Raw genomic sequence first — 17,826 nt, 5'->3', positions numbered from 1 at the left:
ATGGAGAACTCTCAGGCATGCAGGTTCCCTCACGATGTTTTCCTTCACTGTTAAAGCAAGTGATATTTAATTAATTAAAACGCACATAACTCCAAAGTTAGAAGTGTGTGCCTGGAATCAAACCCCCGACCTCCGGTTAGAAGGCGGACGTCTTAACCACTAGGCTATCACAGCTGTCAGCTGCAGCGTAACGTAATAGTTAGCCAGAGTGAACTAGAGTGAGGGAACACTCGGTTTGATCCTGAATCGACATATCTCAAATTTTAGGCTATGATGACGTGAATCAAAGGAAGATAGGCGTTCCATAGCTTACCTAGCGTCATTTTGTAGTTAACATTTGACGCCTGCCAGTGACGTAGAAGCCTCGACGCTTTGTTACAAGATCCCAAGGTAAAATATGAGGACTTTTGTCCTCCGCGGACAAGTCTCTCGTCTTAGAAAATCGCAGGGCGTAGTACAAAATCATAAGGCCCCGTTCACACGGCATTAACACCGCACTTTTTTTGCCGGATAAATCCTATCGAATATGTAGTGGCGCATACCCGGAGTACCTATATAACGCCCCCAAACTAACAAAGGGCAATCTTTTCTGCCTTGTTATGACGTCTAAGCTAGAAATATATTTTGATTTAAAAAAAAATGGATTTTGTAGGACTCAAGTTTTTTTAAAAAGAATATTAGCCATGTTAAATGACTAATATTCCCCTTTCCTCTCCAACTAAGCGTCAAGCTTGTGCTAGGAGTAGGTACGACAATAGTGCAACGGGCGGGGTTTGAACCGTCGACCTTTCGGTTTTCAGCCCACTCCTTTACCGGTTGAGCTATTGAGGCTTTTGTCATTGATATGTTTCTAGGTAGGACGTAGTACGGTTTTTGGCATAAAACAATAATAGACTAAAAGCAAAGATTCATAAACTAACATAGAAAATATAACAAAAATAGTATTAATATAGTATTTGGTTATTAGCATTTGGTTTTGATAATAGTGTCATAAATGTCCGTTCTCCTCTGAACTCTTATTGGTATTTGACTCCGCACTTCTTCCACGACGCTTAAATCTGGAAATAATAATTAATTCATAATTAAACTACTTGGCACGTTTTTTGTTTAAGGTACTTATACTTTAGCCACAGAAAGAAGTCAGCATAGCGCTTTATATACGTAAAAGTCCTGTGGCCCTACCGCGGTTGTTTGACAGCTACAATGTCACGGTCGCAATCATCTCTGATTGGTTAATGCTCGCTCACTATTGGCCACAATGCATTGTTGCAACAAGAATCGCACAAATTCAGGCAATCAGAACAATTGAGATTGTAATAATGATTAATGCAGGTTTTAGACAATCGCCCGACTGGAGAATGACATAGGGTACTTTTTATCCCGGAAAATCAAAGAGTTCCCAACAAGATTAAAAAATCCACGCGGACGAAGTCGCGGGCATTTTTTATTTTATTTTAATTTTATTAGATATGCCAACGATAAATTGTAACAACATTCACAAATATTAAAAACATGTCACAAACAATTCCAGTCCTACTACAATCATCAATTATAGGCATAGCATTACGTAAGTCTCTGGTTCTGTTAACAATAAGATACCTACATTACAAACTTTTAACATTAACCACTAATCAATACAATATAATAACATTAACCACTAATTAATAAATATAATCTACAGCTAAATTAATAGATACAATTGCTTAATTAATAAATTAGTTGCTCATTACATGAGCATGAGTCATGAGCCTCAATAGCTCAACGGGTAAAGGAGTGGACTGAAAACCGAAAGGTCGACGGTTCAAACCCCGCCCGTTGCACTATTGTCGTACCTACTCCTAGCACAAGCTTGACGCTTAGTTGGAGAGGAAAAGGGAATATTAGTCATTTAACATGGGTAATATTCTTTAAAAAAAAAAATTACATAAAAATTAAATTGCATTGGATAAGAGTCAGATAAGGATAACAATTTAAAAGATGAAAGATTACGACAATGTCAGCTCATTCATGCAGTACAATTTAATAAGAGTATCGTGGAAGATATCAATGTCAATGTATGTTAAGTTATTGTAAGGCATTAGCTAGTATCCAATGAAAGACCGACACTTACCGATATCTGCAAGTAACGTGCCAGGTTTCTCATCCAACTTGGCCACAACGTTGGCCCAAGGGTCTACCAAAGTGGAATGTCCCCACGCCACGTAACCAGCCTCAGTATCTCTAGCGGGACTGACAAGTGCCACCCATAACTGTTCGTCATTGGCCCGGGCTCTGGCCAACAGTTCCCAATGTTTGGGACCAGTTGTCATGTTAAACGCAGCCGGGTATATGAGGACTGAGCAACCTGGAAAAAGTATTCACGTTTTAAAGCAATTTCTGTGAAGTTGAGCTTTTCAATACATTTGCTTGTAGCATTAGTAAGACTATCACCACAATTATTAGTCTACTAATCCGTACGGTAATATTCATAATATGGCACTAGTACAGTAATATTTAAACAGCCGTCAAACAATCGTCAAGCAGTGATGCTATAGATTAAAATCAGCTAATAATATGATTAGGTGTATAGTTATATATTTTTTTAACATACGTGCTCAAAAAATTGGCTCTAATTTCACCGAAATTAGGCACATAATAACACCTATACTGTGACTTTTTCATTGCTGTTATTCACAAGTGAGTTATAGAGTTTTATTTTTATTTTATTGGTTGAGTTGCTTTGTTCTTAAAAAGTTTAGATACAAAAATGATCGTGTTCAATAGTACAAATAAATTAGTATTATTTTCTGCACAAGTGTGTTGAAAAACGTCGTATGATACACGTGTGTATTGATGATTACCGTCCTCGGCTATCTTAAGACCCTCACCTAACGGCTCGGGTCTCAATGGCGCCTCAGCGGTGAGACCTGAGCACCAACATTACCCACTTGTACCATAATGTACTATTAGCACCTGCCTTGCTTAGCCATGAGATGCGCCATTTCCCCAAACCGCAAGTCGTAGCAGATGCCCACGCCGATCCTGACGCCCTGGTACTCGAAGGTGGTTATCTGATCTCCCGCGCTCAGCACCTCAGACTCTTTGAATGTTATCTTGTTTGGAATGTCTATGTCGAAAAGGTGCATCTGTGAAGTTAATACAACACTTTTTTTAAAATAACATCTTTCTTAAAGCTAATTTTAATTTAAAGACAAGAAAAGTATAATGTAAAGTGTATATACACATAAATCTGGGATTAACCTGGGATCAATCTGGCGTACTCCGAGAAAACCTCTGACACAGGGGAAACTACCTTCACACAACAATGTTACCTTTCTGTGCTGAGCCAGCAGTTTCCCGCTGCCGTCCCACACGGTGCAGGTGTTGAAGAGTTTGTCGCCGCAGCGCTCGGGCACGGTGCCGCCCACCACACACACGCCTGCCTTGGCCGCCGCGCGGGACAGGGCGCGACACGTGGCGCCCGAGGGGACCTCCTCCGCGTACTCCGAGAAAAACTCTGACACATGGAAAAACTACCTTCGAACAAACAACTTCATACAGTAAATCGGTTAAGTATGATTCACATGAAACGCGCCGCATTCAATCACGCTACAGCGCATTCTATATGCTGTAAAAGGAAATTATGTGTCTACAATTGGAATACCATTGAACACTGCAGCATTAATCAATTATTTTTTTCAAAGTTGTGGTCAGCTATTTGTATTATATCATTAAGAATATATTGCCCACTCCTTTCTTTGGCTGGTTTTAATATGGTAATGTACTTAGTCAAATTTTTAACTTAACAAATCAAATTGACATTTCCTTGGTTTTTGTTTTTGTTTTCCTATCTCGCTTATCGCTGCTGTGAGTGCTGTGACATTCTGTTTTTCCTGCTCCACTGATATAATCGACAAGGGCTAAAGATGAATAACAAAACAGTTTTAACGCACTAGTGCCGTAAGGGGAGTTGAAGCACTCGGGCAGGGCTACAATTTGTGCTCCCAGCTGCTTGGCCTTGTGTATCTCGCTGACCGCTGCTGCGACATTCTTTGCCTTGTCCGCTCCCACTGACAGCTGAACCAGGGCTATCTTGAAACCTGAAAATAAAATCACCAAATTATCACACTAATCTACACTATTACTTTTCCTTAGATTACTTAAAAGGTAAACAAGCAGCTTCTTGCTGAAGTGCATAAGAAATTATATCACGATACAAGTGAAAAACTTAACTCCAGAAGGTCTAAAGCGCCGAGCGATTTGCATTGCTCACGTTTTTCTTTGCTCCTCTTACTACTACTTTTGTTTTTACATGACTGTTTTTATTCTGAATTTTCTGGGATCTTTTAATCACTATGTGACTATGTCAGATCCATAACAACCTTATTAAATTTCTCTCAATCTTAACTTAATACATTATATTCTTGTTTCTAAAAAATAGATGGTGGGTATCTTCTAATAACCCACAAATTGAACAATTTGTTGTGTCCGCCTTTTTCATTAAATATTTAAAACTATTTAGTGGAGTGTGCCCAGAACGTAGTCTGAGTCACAAACATGACTTTCTGTAAAAAGTACCTGCTATAGTATTTAACTTATGATTGTTATTAACACTTTGAACTAGGAATACATACTAATATAGGCTTGAGTCAAATATTGGTACTAACCCATAATATGGACTGTATAATGTCTAAAAATAATAAAAATATAAAAGTTCTTTTTTATTATTATTTTATAGGTATGGTTATAATATTAAGTGAAAAGTAATTCCTACAGACACTAGAGTAAAACCATAGTTTATGAATACTTACTACCTACTCACAAAACGAATAATATAATATGACACCAAATGATTATTATCATTTGTGTTGATATCCATAAGGTCCTTAGGGTCAAAACTTTATACTCATGTTAGTTTGATATCTACAAAAGAAAATTACGTTCTCTGAGAAGAATTAAGTACGTACCTAATTAGATAGTAGTAATAGTTGTTATACTATACCCTTATGATATAATGCTGGTTTCTTAGCAAACCGTGGATGAACTGCATCTATCGCACTTTCACACATTTTAACAGAATCTTTATAGTTTTAAATAAAAGAACGATTACCTCGCCTCAACATTTCAAGTTACTGGACTGTCTGTTCACACCACACTTCACGATTATTTATTTATCATTAGTTTAAGTGCTTTGGCTTAGTAATTGCAAAAATAATCTCAGATCTCAAACAAGGGGAAAACCAGAAAACCGGAGAACAAACTTTTTTTCTGCCGGAGAATTTGACAATCTGTCTGTGTTGACAATAATTCACGTAGACTGACTAAAAATGCTAGACTAAAGTACTGTGGGGCACATAAAGAATTTCTAAGCAAAGAGTATATAATCACTAAGTACCTACTACTTCGTAGTAGGTACAACATGTATTCCACAGATTAATAGGGATACTACAGTACGTATATATGTATTCCTATGTCGATGGGGGGCTGGGGGCACATCATAGAGATAGTAGGTATACATTTTTTTTTTTTGTTCTTCTTCTGGCTTTACACAGATTAGCCAATGTCAGGTTTGTTATTTATTAAAGTTTAAAGTTAGGGAAACTATGGATAAAATTGAAAAATCGGGATTTGGAATTTGAAAGGAAAAGGATAAGGTTTTCACTAATCTAATAATAATATACCCACATATATACTATAACTTGATATCATTTTTTTCTAGGAACAAAGCTAGAACTTTATAAATATTTGAAGAATTAGTATATAATAAACAAACTATAGATGTAGGAAATGGTATATGCAATGATTCGAGATGAGCAAGAAAGGCAGACCGATCATACAAAGTGCATGCAAAGAAAATATGGTTCAAGTCCCCATACTCCCCACAGGAACAGTAAGGATCGGGAACAATTTTCATCTTGTACAAATGGGCTGGTGTACAAACATGACCCAAACGTATTCTACACAGAACAGAGGTGACAGTTTTGGAGAAAACTAATCGACTGAACCATGGTTTTCTCGGAATGGACGTCTGAATTTTTCTATAATGTTTACCTACTGAACTATCGTTATTCCATACCCCATCCCAGGTTTCATACAAATATACTTTGGATAAATTTATCAGGTCAGAACAATAATTGGTGTATGGGACAGTATCTCCAATGCGTATAGCCTCATTTGCCAATTGATCAGCTCTTTCATTTCCGAGAATGCCCACATGGCTTGGTACCCAAGCTAGGACAACATCGCAATTTCTCTGTGAACATTTATATAAAAGATCTCTAATCCCAAAAACAATTGGAGACTGTTTATGGGATTTGAATGGAAATCTATTAATAGCTTCTAAAGCACTGCGAGAATCAGAAAATATTATGGTTTTCGGTATCTTTAAAATTAAAACATATTCTAAAGCTTTAAGTAAACCATAACATTCACCGGTGTAAACGGAAGTTTCAGGTGGAAGTTTAATTTGTTGTATACCTTTATACTGTGAATGATATACCCCAACCCCAACACAACTCTTATCCTCATGCTTAGAAGCATCTGAGAACACATAGTGCCTGTCGGGCCATTTATTATTGACGATGTTAGTAAATTCCTGTTTTGGATTAAGGTTATCTTTTAATTTTAATCCTATATCAAATTTAATTTGCGGGACAGCAATAAGGCTTTTGTAGTTATGCTGGTATAGAGGAAGAGTAATACTTCGATGGGTGGGAGCTCCCAAACTTTCATATTTTCTAAGACTTTTTACAAGACATGGAGAGTCTTTATGGGTCCAGTAATTGCAGGTATCAACCTGATATGCAAGTTGTCGTACTTTTGAAAATAACGGATGGGAACTTAGCTGTAATGTACGAAAAAAGTATTTATCACAGAGGAATTGTCTTCTCATATATAGGGGCGGATCACAACATTCCACCTGAAGACAATTTGTCGGAGCCGATTTCATCGCACCTGTAACTAACCTCAAAGCCTTCGACTGGATCATATCCAGCTTTTTAGCTGCAGTTGTATTACCAGGGTGTAATAAGAATGTTCCATAGTCTAAAACACTTCTTATTAAAGCATTATATAACAATCTCATTGTAAAAGGGTGTGCACCCCACCATACTCCTGTAAGGCACCTTAGAATATTCAAATTTCGCTCACACCTTAATGAAACATATTCAAAATGAGGAACTCCAGTAAGTTTAGAATCTAATATTACGCCTAAAAATTTTGTCTTATCTTTAACTGCTAACGGAATACCATTGTAATTAATATGAAGAGATGGGAGATTTCGCTTTCGAGAAAATACTACAACAGAGCTTTTAGATGGTGACAAATCTAGCCCATTATTATATAACCAACACTTTAAAGCATTTAACGCTAAAGTTAACAATTCACTAATATTATCCAAAGATGGCCCTGCAACATATAAAAGCAAATCATCTGCATATTGAAGCACATTTGCATATCTGCTAACAGAAATGTCCAAATCGTAAGTATAAATGTTATATAATATAGGGCTCAGAACAGAGCCTTGTGGCAAACCCTTCCACACAGTTCTATATATAATTTCATTTTCAGACGAATCTAACGAATACTTTATATATCTTTCGTACAACATATTTACAATAAAATTAATTAATAAATTAGGAATATTCAGGGCTAGCAATTTATTTTTTAAAATCGAGATATTTACATTATCATAGGCGGCATTTATGTCTAGGAAGGCAGCAACCAAAGACTCATTTTTAGAAAAACTTAGTCTTATGTCTGTGGTAAGAACGCTCAAGCTGTCAAGGGTACATTTACCTTTCCTAAAACCAAACTGGTTTCTTGATAATAATGTATTATGTTCTAAAAACCATTCCAGCCTGATTTTAATGAGGTGTTCAGCAGTTTTAGCTAATACCGACGATAATGCTATTGGCCTATACGATGTTGGATCTGAACTCGATTTATTCGGCTTCTGTAATAAGATCAAAGTTTGGGACCTCCAGGATTCGGGGACGATACCCGCCATCATAACGTTGTTGATCAAAGAAAGGTAGTACCTGAGGATATTGTCGTCAAGATTCGATAAGAAAGAATAAGGAATCCCGTCTTCCCCTGGTGCTGAATCCTTAGTCGATGACAGTACGCCTTTCAATTCGTTAAGTGTAAATGGCGAATTCAAATCTACATTATTATAATTATCATTAGATACTATTAGGGGCGTTAAGGCCATGGGACATTCAGGTACATAAGGAGGACCCAAACGATCCATGATTTGCTCTGCTAGAGCTGGAGATATTTTATTCTGTTGTGAATCTTTAAATGCAGATCTAAACCTTCTTATATTTTGCCAAACAATTGAAGGTGAAACAGTAGGATTCAAGGATTTACAAAACCTGTGCCATCCTTCATATTTCTTTACCCTAAGTAGCTCCTTAGTGGTATTGGCAATTTTTAAGTAATTATCAAAATTTTCATCCGTCATATTTTGACAAAATTGTTTTTCTGCTGCTTTCCTTTCTTTAACAGCATTAGTGCACTCTACATCCCACCATGGTGGAGATGGAATAAATTCCATGCACTCACCCCTTTTTACTGGAAAAGTTTCATCTGCAGCTTCAATTAAAGCTGCAGATAAAGCTTGTGAGGATTCTAATATATTCAAATGACTAATTTCAGGTAAATTATTGATTTTCTTTTCAACAGCTGCACTATACAAACTCCATTTTGCATCTGTCAGTTTATGTTTTAAACGTGGCTGTCTTACATGTTTTAGAGGTTTTTCAAAAGGGAAAGTAATAATTAGAGGGTAGTGATCACTACCACCAGTAGATTCAGCGGTTGACCAGGTGAGAGATGAAGCTAGATCAGGAGTGCAAATGGACAAATCTGGAGCACTAGGTGTCCGTGCCAACCGTGTTGGAGACCCAGTATTAAGAATGCACAAGTTATGGGAGCTTATTAAATCTAACAACTTTTCTCCATAGAAGGTTGATGTGGAACATCCCCATAATTCGTGATGAGAGTTAAAATCCCCTAAACATAAAAATGGTTTCGGTAAAAAATTAAAAATTTCATTTATTTCATTAAATATTTCATTATTAGGACGAGAGAAATATATAGATACATAACATATACTATTTACAATAACTGCAATAACAGATAAGTTATCGCTATGTACAGGTAGAGTGATAGGTGTAAATGTCAGAGTATTTCTGATGAGTATGGCCACTCCGCCATACCCATCAGGTCTGTCTTCTCGGAGACAAACATACCCCGGCATTTTGAACAAAAATTCCCCTCTTAACCATGTCTCTTGGAGACAGATTAGAAAGGGATCATGTTTATTAATAAGATATATTAAGTCTTGTTTTCTACTGTTGAGGCTCAGGCAATTCCACTGAATCACTCTGGCTCTGTGATCCATTATTATTAGAGATTTGATATAAGGCTTCAATTACTGTGGCAACGTGGGACGGTGTAACTATATTTGATTGTGATAATAATTGAATTAATATTTTAATAATGTCTGCCATGTTCATGTTATTTTCAGAACTATTATTATTAAAATTAAACTTTTGTTTAGGTAAAACAGGATCTCTTATTATTTCTGAGTGGGCAGAGCGGTCATAGCCTTTGCTATGCTTTGAGGGTGATCTTGGCTTTATAAAGACTGTTTTTTTATACGAATTCGGCACTGAATTTGAACTAGATGGAAGTTTAGATTTTTGGGGACCATGTATATCCTGTGATGAAGAGGATGGCACAGGCGTTGAAACCAAAGCTTCGGCATATGACATGTTTGAAACTGGTGGATGTATTTTAATTGCTTCCATATACGAAATACAACTTTTGCTCATGGTTTCTTTTATTGCTCTCTGTCTGTTATGCTCTAAGCATTTTTTATTTATGGCTTGATGGGAACCTTTGCATAGGCAACACCGGTAATACTCTTCCTCTACCTGACAAGTGTCGCCAGAATGCCCTTGGCTACATTTATAACACTTTGGCACTGACCGGCACTGATTTTTGACGTGTCCAAAACGGCAACACTGGTAGCATTGCACAGTGGGGTAAATATATAACTCTACAGGTAAAGCAGTGTAGCACATATATACCCGGGTAGGCAGTATTTGCCCATCAAAAGTAACTATTACCGTCCCCGTGTTAATGAATTGGTTTACATCATTCACTACAATTTTTCTTTTCATCCTCCTGATTTTAATGATTGGTCCGCAACCAAGTGGAACACTCATATTGAGTAAGACTTCCTCTTCAGACCAATCATTAGGGACACCTTTTACCACACCCATGCGAGTAACATTAAATGTGGGTATAAACGCCCTGTATTTTGCGGGTTCAAGTATTGGGTTTGTTAAAAAATTGTTGGCATCCAAGTAGGTAGAAAACGCCATACTAATGCGATTTCTACCTACACGTTTTACGCTTCCGTTCACAACACCACTAAATTTGTTGTTTTTTAAAAATCTACCAAAGTTATTGGGTGTAGAGTTGTTGAGCTATCAGTTTTTTCAATTTCTTTTTGTACATGTATTACATATGGGGCATTGTCGGATTGTTGATAATAAGCACGACCAATTGGCACACGCTTTGGCAATGAAGATTGATTACTATTATCGGTGGGATTTGTGGATTCAGTTTGTGGATTTGGGTAAGGGGTATTCTGAACTTTATTATTGTCAGGTTCACACTTGCATTCACACCTGTACCTTTCTCTTCCATCTCGACCTTTTGTTTTCCTTTTTCTTTTGTTACAGGTCATACAAATGCGTGAAAATATTTTTCTTTTTAACGGTTGGTCGGCATTGGACACAACGGAAACGTCAGTGTCCATTGACGACTCAACTGCCGCAATTAATACGTCCATTTTAGATGTAATATTCAACGATCCTAGGGGATAAGACCCCCCGGGATCGGGAGGCCTAGTTTCCATAAGTTTGAAATGAAAACTATACTAAATTTAAAAACTTACCTATATATACAGCTAACTACTATGAAAATGTCACTAAAACTACAATATTAACACTATAAAACAACACCAATCCTTTTCCAAATTGAAATTACAAATTAATAAAATCAAAGCACGAAAAATTCACGTCCGCCAAGTACGAAGTTTCCCGCCCTTTTTTTTCCAGGTATACATTCATCTTAGGGGCACATACACATACCCTCCTTGGAGTAAATGTATTCTGTGAGCACATCTCTGAAACTTGGTTTTGACTCTGTGGTTTTGACCATTGAATTGAATAGATGTTGAATAGGTATTTTGACCTTTGTAGTTCTATTTTATTTTACGAATGATTCCGGGATTCCCTTTATTTTATAACACATACTACTTTCAAATATACAATATAATGCATTAATCTAATACCAGGAAAGTTTATCTATAATAGCACCCGAAGTCTGAAATACTGAGAGCCAAGGCGCTCTCAGTTCGGACTTCGGATGCTTCCCTTTTGAAGACTATCACGTGACCAAACAAACAAGTTATTGAAACGATTCCACGATTATGTGTTTCCTACTAATTACAACCCGGGTACCTTTAAAACAAGAGTGAATAGGCATCTTCTAGGTAAACGCGTCCCATCTTAGGCCACATCATCACTTTCCATCGGGTGTGATTGTGGTCAAGCGTTTGCTTATAATGAATTTAAAAAAAAATGGTCAAGAAAATTCGTTTTGGAAGATTATGGGCCTATTTCACAACCGCCAGATTAACTTTGTCTAACGAATAAACGTTTTGAGCATTTAAATATTACTTGATTTAGCGGTGAAGGAAAACATCGTGAGGAAACCTGCGTGCTTGAGAGTTCTCCATAATGTTCTCAAAGGTGTGTGAAGTCTACCAATCCGCACATGGCCAGCGTGGTATAAGTCCCGCAAATTGCTAATGTTCGTGGCCGCCATTTAGTGACGTTAGCACTAGACTAAATTTTCGAGCTGATGGTATATTTTTATTTCGGCTGATGTCAAAATGACGTTATTTCGATGTTAATGAGACATGGTTCCAGCGCAATAGCAAATTGCGGGACTTATAGCCTATGCCCAAAACATTTTCTCATTCTGAGAGGAGACCCATCCTCAGTAGTGAGCCGGTGATGGATTGATCACGGTGATGAATGAATAAAGACGTTTTGACAGATTCCCGAAACAAAAACGGTCATAACGTCACTTTTTATTCGTTTGATTGATAGGACTTCTCAGGCCCGGGTATGTAAGTAAGTAAGTAAAGTAAAATGTGCTTTATTGTACACCAAAATCAAAACAATAGAAATATAACAAAGATAGCATGTACAATAGGCGGCCTTATCGCTAATATAGCGATCTCTTCCAGGCAACCTTAGGGTAGAGGATATAAAAATTAAAGAAAGCGGAAGGGGTGTACTAATTAAATAAAGTAAATACACATAATGTACGTATGTATATATATATATATATATATTTATAAATAAAACGTACGTAGTATGGAAAAAGTAAATTTTCTAGACGGCTTGAAACGCTTGGCACGGTTTTGCCGGTAGAGTGGGTAACTACAACTAGTCGCGGCTGAAACCACCCACCAGACAGTTAGAAAAGGCTAATAATAAGAAAATAAAACAGAACCAAGTACCTTATTCAGTTTTTTAAAATCTTTATATATAAATATATACCCTAATATTACTCGTAGAAAGCGCATTACATTAACACGTACCTATTTACATGAATGAAAACTAACTAATTAGTACAAACTTATTATGGCAAAAAAATGTCGCACATCTAAATACTGTGTCTAAAATCTAAATATTGCATGTTTTCAAAATAAAATAATACTGTTATCGTCTACTAGATCTGCGGCTCGATTGCGGTAGAATGACAGCTACAATGTCACGATCGCAATCACCTCTTATTGGTGGACGCTCGCTCACTATTGGCTACAATGCATTGTTGCAACAAGGATAGCACAAATTCAGCCAATCACAACAATTGAGATTGTAATAATGATTGATGCAGGTTTTACGAAAACGTCCTACTGCAGCTCGATTGCGGTAGAATGACAGTTACAATGTCACGATCGCAATCACCTCTTATTGGTTGACGCTCGCTCACTATTGGCTACAATGCATTGTTGCAACAAGGATAGCACAAATTCAGCCAATCACGACTTGAGATTGTAATAATGATGCCGGTTTTACGAAATCGACCTACTGGAGTAGTGCACTCGAGTGATAAATGCTATTTTATCACTATTATTTTTCGACTATCATTTATGTGTCACTAATGTAGTGGTCCCTAAACATTGTACTGATGTAAAAAAAAACCAGCCAAGTGCGAGTCAGGCTCGCGCAACGAGGGTTCCGTACTACAGTCGTACTTTTTCAACATTTTGCACGATAATTCAAAAACTATGATGCATAAAAATAAATAAAAATCTGTTTTGGAATGAGTTACGAATACAGCTATCCTTAGCTATATTCTATATAAAACCCAGGCATCGCCGGGGGAGCTAACATGTCTTCCAGCAGCCCAGCTACGTGTGGAAATATGCCATCTCATCACGTTCCGGCACATAGAGTCATCAAGGTCTGCAGCCAGTACCGTACGTGATTTCTGGTGCTAACTGAGTATAGATGTAAGAGGGGACACTGATATAAAATCATATAGCATAGTATTAAGGCAGCATTAATCTAGCATAAGTAGTATTTGTAATTTAGATAAGATATAGTTAAGTAAAGGCCTTCGTGTCCCAACGTCGACACGAATGTCCTAATTAAATCATTTTCGTAACCAAAAAGGACTTCTGCCTTCAACCCCCGCTCCAGGTAGCCGCCCTTACGTAACTGGCGCAGTCGGTAGGATAGTCCTGGATATTCAAGGTCGTCGTGGTGCATCCCCTAAAAAGTCGGGTCAACGCCGTCAACTTCCTTGTCAGGACTACAGAACCTACGAGGAGCAGCTGTCATAGGAGCTGTCGCTGAAGACTTCGAGTCATACTGGAAATCGATGGATCGAAGCTCGCCAGCGACTTTGGTTTTGTAAGTACATGAAATCCTTTTTATTGGTTGTTATATTAACTTTTGCGCAGGGTACTATAATTTTATAACTAATACGATTTTTTATTACGATTTTCACCCGCGTAGTAGATACTTTCATTTTATTGAGTTTTGGTAATTTAATTATTTGATACCTTTAGGTAGGACAGTTTAGAATATTTAAAAAATGACGGAACTTAGCCAAGTAGATTTGTTAGATAGAATAAATAAGTCACTTAAGTTTTTACCGAATTTTGATGGAAATTCTTATACTTTAACGAGATTTATTAATTTAGCCGACCAATTAGTGCGCTCATTTTTAAATCCAGGTCAAGAGTATGAGCTTTCAAACCTTTCCTTGATTAGCGGAATTCTTAATAAAATTACCGGATCTGCAGCAAGAACTATATCAGCCTACGGAATTTCCGATGATTGGAATAAAATTAAAGATACATTAGTTAACAGTTTTTCCGATTACCGAGATGAAATAACCCTACTTACAGACTTATCATATTTAATTCAAGGTCCAGATACAGTACAATTATTTTACGAAAAAGTTCAAAATTTACTCTGCACACTTATTACGTATGTAGAGCTACACGAAACTGTCAAAACTACTGTCGAAGTAAAAATAACACTCTATCAAAAGTTAGCCCTTAAAACCTTCTTAAAAGGTTTAAGAGAACCTTTAGGGTCAAGAGTAAGGTGTATGAGACCCCCCACACTGCAAACTGCCCTTGAATTTTCCAAAGAAGAATTAAATATAATACATCTACAGAACAGAACTAAATTTTTTCAAAATTATCATAAGCATACTCGTAGACCTTATTATTTTTATTCACAGCGAAATTATTATAGTGGTACGAATTTCCCTTCTAGATCACGAGAATACTCAATGTCCCAAAAACACATTCCTTCAGAACCTCAATACCCTTCAAGCACTTATATCCCATGCCAACCTCACCCTGATTCAAAAATTTGCCCACAGGTGGACTTAAATCTACACAGTACACTGGAAACTCCGGAACGTAAAATTCCTGTGTATAATAATATATCGGACCAATATTATAATTCCCAACAATACGTGCCGACCCGGTGTGAAAATGAAATTGACACCGTTGCTGACGATAGGCAGAATTACGATTTCATAATATCACGTTTGCCCATAGAACAGTTAAATGCAGAGGAGACAATGAATTTAATTAACCTTTGTAAAGAATTTCCAGATGTATTTCTTTCTAATATAGGTAATTTAACTGTCGATTTCCGACAATTTAATAAATTAGATAAAAAGAATCCGAGTGATTTTACCAACTTTCTGGATAAAATCGGGAGGTCTTTGTACTTTACGACTTTAGACATACAAAATTCATATACAATTTCCGAAGATCTTATGGACAGTGTCCTTCAAGGCCTACCAAATTGTACAACCCTTTTTGACAAAATTGTAATTTTTTCAACATCCTTGCAGGAACACATACTCAATTTGCGAGATTCGTTCGAACGATTTAGAAACTTCAATTTAAAAATCCAGTTAGATAAATCTGAATTTTTCAAACGCGAAACGCCATTCTGTCACAGGTATTCTCCAGATGGTATAAAACCAAACCCACATTATGTTTTACATATTTTAAATTACCCATTACCTAAAAATCGCCAGCAGATTAAGGAATTTTTAGGCATCCTTGGCTTTTACAGAAGATTCATACCCGACTTCGCAAGTGTAACCAAGCCTTTAACATCGTGCTTGAAGAAAGGAGCGAAATTAAATTTTGATTCAGAATTCGTCAATTGTTTCAGACAGTGTCAAATTCTTGTTAAAAATATGCCTATCCTAGCATATACAGATTTTGGAAAAGAATTAAATTTAACTACATACGCATCAGAAACCACTTTAAGTGCAACGCTTACGCAAGGCCCTCTTGGCGCCGATATGCCTATTGCATACTCTTCCAGAACTTTGAATGATAGTGAAACTAAATATCCTACGAATAAAAAAGAACTTCTTGCAATAGTCTGGGCCACAAAATACTTTAGGCCGTATCTTTTTGGTAAAAAGTTTAATTTGATTTCTAATTTTCAAAATTTACTCAAGTTCAAAGAATTAGGTCCACGTATTACGCGATGGAATTTAAAGTTAAGTGAATACGATTATACAATTATTAATAAAAAGGTTTCAGAAACGAACGCGGATACCCCGTTAAATAAATCCAGGTCCGTTAATCATTTGGAAAAATCAAAATTACAGGCAAAGTCACAGGAAAAGCCGAGTTTAAGTCAAGTTAACACTAAGCATACGAAGGTACAGAATCATATTTCCAAAATTCCTAACCAAACCTCGAATTCCCAACACCATACTATACATTTATATACACGAAAGAAAATTCGCGGTCCCTTTACAAAATCACGTTTTAAAAGACAGGTAATAAAGTAAATTAATTAGATAGGTATGTGCAATTCTTTCCAGACATTAAATTACAAAGATATAGAATTTGTCTTTTCACACGATCAACTTTCAGCCAACCGATAGGACTACTATATTCGTATGTTTTACCAAGAACTATAACACTATATCTTTAAAATAATTAGTTTTTGCAATTAGATAATTATTTCAACACATATATACATTCTTTACTATAGACCTTTTACATTTTAGAATTTATTATTTCTTCTAAATTATAGCAAAACTAGGTGTACCACTAACTGGAAAAAGGTTAAGAAAGCTCTTACTTGTGTCACATTGTGACTATAGAATAATGAGCAAATTTAGCATAAAGTAGGTATACCTAATGCTCACTTCCTGTAAATTTTCGTGCCTTGAACCGAAAATATGCAAGAAATCTTGAGCAGAACCTACATCATTCCCAGATCAAAAGTAAGTAGAAATGGTTAGATCATTGATAACTCAATGTACTTACCTACACCTTATTCAAAAATATAATATAATTTTAAAAAGTTCTTTCTAAAAGTAAGTAGGTATATAATAAGTCATAGTTACCTATCTAGTTATAACGAGTAGACAGTTAGCTTATCATTTAACAAAATTCATGCAGTTGTAGTCCTTAGGTTTCTTTTTACATTACATTTAGTTCAGATTTTTTATCAATTTAGCTCGAATTAATTAGTACATTCTGTCAATTATACTACTCTGCTTTTAATATACCTATCGTAGTAGTTATAGTACCATATGCACATTTTTATCTCAACCAATTCTAAGGTTTTCATTTACATTGAGGCTGAATGCCCGAAGTTCAGTTCTTCAAAACTACGCGAGCAGAAAATATCACTGACTGAGGAACCAACTTATCCAGAGAACACATCAACTACTGTTACAGGAGATAGATGAAACGTGATAATCCACGCCTATCTCTCTGTCTAAGGAGGCTCAGAGAAAGCAGCTCAACCATCATCCATGAATTAAGAACTTCTTCAATACTACCAGCATGCCGCAATATTCGGCTTCACTTTCAACGGCACGATTCGACCAGCCCATTACGTATGCTTTATCTTCACGAACGAAGTCCAGCAGCAGCCCTCCAGACTGAGGGTGGAAAACCCCGAGGGCGTTCCGGCGACATTTCCGTTAGAAGTACTACAATGGTCGCCGCACTGAGGGTGGAGGAGTTACGAATACAGCTATCCTTAGCTATATTCTATATAAAACCCAGGCATCGCCGGGGGAGCTAACATGTCTTCCAGCAGCCCAGCTACGTGTGGAAATATGCCATCTCATCACGTTCCGGCACATAGAGTCATCAAGGTCTGCAGCCAGTACCGTACGTGATTTCTGGTGCTAACTGAGTATAGATGTAAGAGGGGACACTGATATAAAATCATA

At 36.7% G+C, this 17,826-nt stretch overlaps 1 protein-coding gene and 2 long non-coding RNA genes across 4 annotated transcripts in view; 1 reads left to right on the top strand and 2 right to left on the bottom strand.

The window, feature by feature from the left end:
* Window positions 1–17,826, bottom strand: part of LOC138403495 (uncharacterized) — an 88,568-nt gene that overhangs the window by 531 nt on the left and 70,211 nt on the right. The window lies entirely within an intron of this gene.
* On the bottom strand, window positions 59–5,224 carry LOC117990179 (omega-amidase NIT2). 2 transcript variants are annotated; one of them, XM_034977647.2, is made up of 6 exons: window positions 5,090–5,224; window positions 3,933–4,079; window positions 3,312–3,496; window positions 2,957–3,125; window positions 2,111–2,344; window positions 59–1,058 (listed from the first exon to the last, which is right to left on the bottom strand). In XM_034977647.2, exons 1-6 carry the CDS (start codon window positions 5,100–5,102, stop codon window positions 964–966), a joined length of 843 nt encoding a protein of 280 aa, XP_034833538.1. In that variant the 5' UTR covers window positions 5,103–5,224; the 3' UTR covers window positions 59–963. The 2 variants fall into 2 exon arrangements, with proteins under 2 accessions (XP_034833538.1, XP_034833537.1); XM_034977646.2 differs by having other exon boundaries at window positions 4,982–5,145.
* Window positions 5,510–9,822, top strand: LOC138403493 (uncharacterized). Its single transcript, XR_011237749.1, has 2 exons — window positions 5,510–8,637; window positions 8,735–9,822. It is a non-coding gene; the product is annotated as an uncharacterized lncRNA (long non-coding RNA).

Source organism: Maniola hyperantus, chromosome 17, assembly GCF_902806685.2.
Source record: "Maniola hyperantus chromosome 17, iAphHyp1.2, whole genome shotgun sequence".
Taxonomy (NCBI): Eukaryota; Metazoa; Arthropoda; class Insecta; order Lepidoptera; family Nymphalidae; genus Maniola; species Maniola hyperantus.
Note: the sequence above shows the minus strand (reverse complement) of the source record. Positions and strands in the feature narration are given on the sequence as shown.

Coding starts and splice junctions, on each gene's coding strand:
- LOC117990179 (XM_034977646.2), bottom strand. CDS start 5,048: ATGTGTGAAAGTGCGATAGATGCAGTTCATCCACGGTTTGCTAAGAAA. Junction 3,497..3,932: donor CAACTCCCCTTACGGCACTA/GTGCGTTAAAAC, acceptor TCCATGTGTCAG/AGTTTTTCTCGGAGTACGCG. Junction 2,345..2,956: donor GCATCTCATGGCTAAGCAAG/GCAGGTGCTAAT, acceptor TACTTTTTCCAG/GTTGCTCAGTCCTCATATAC.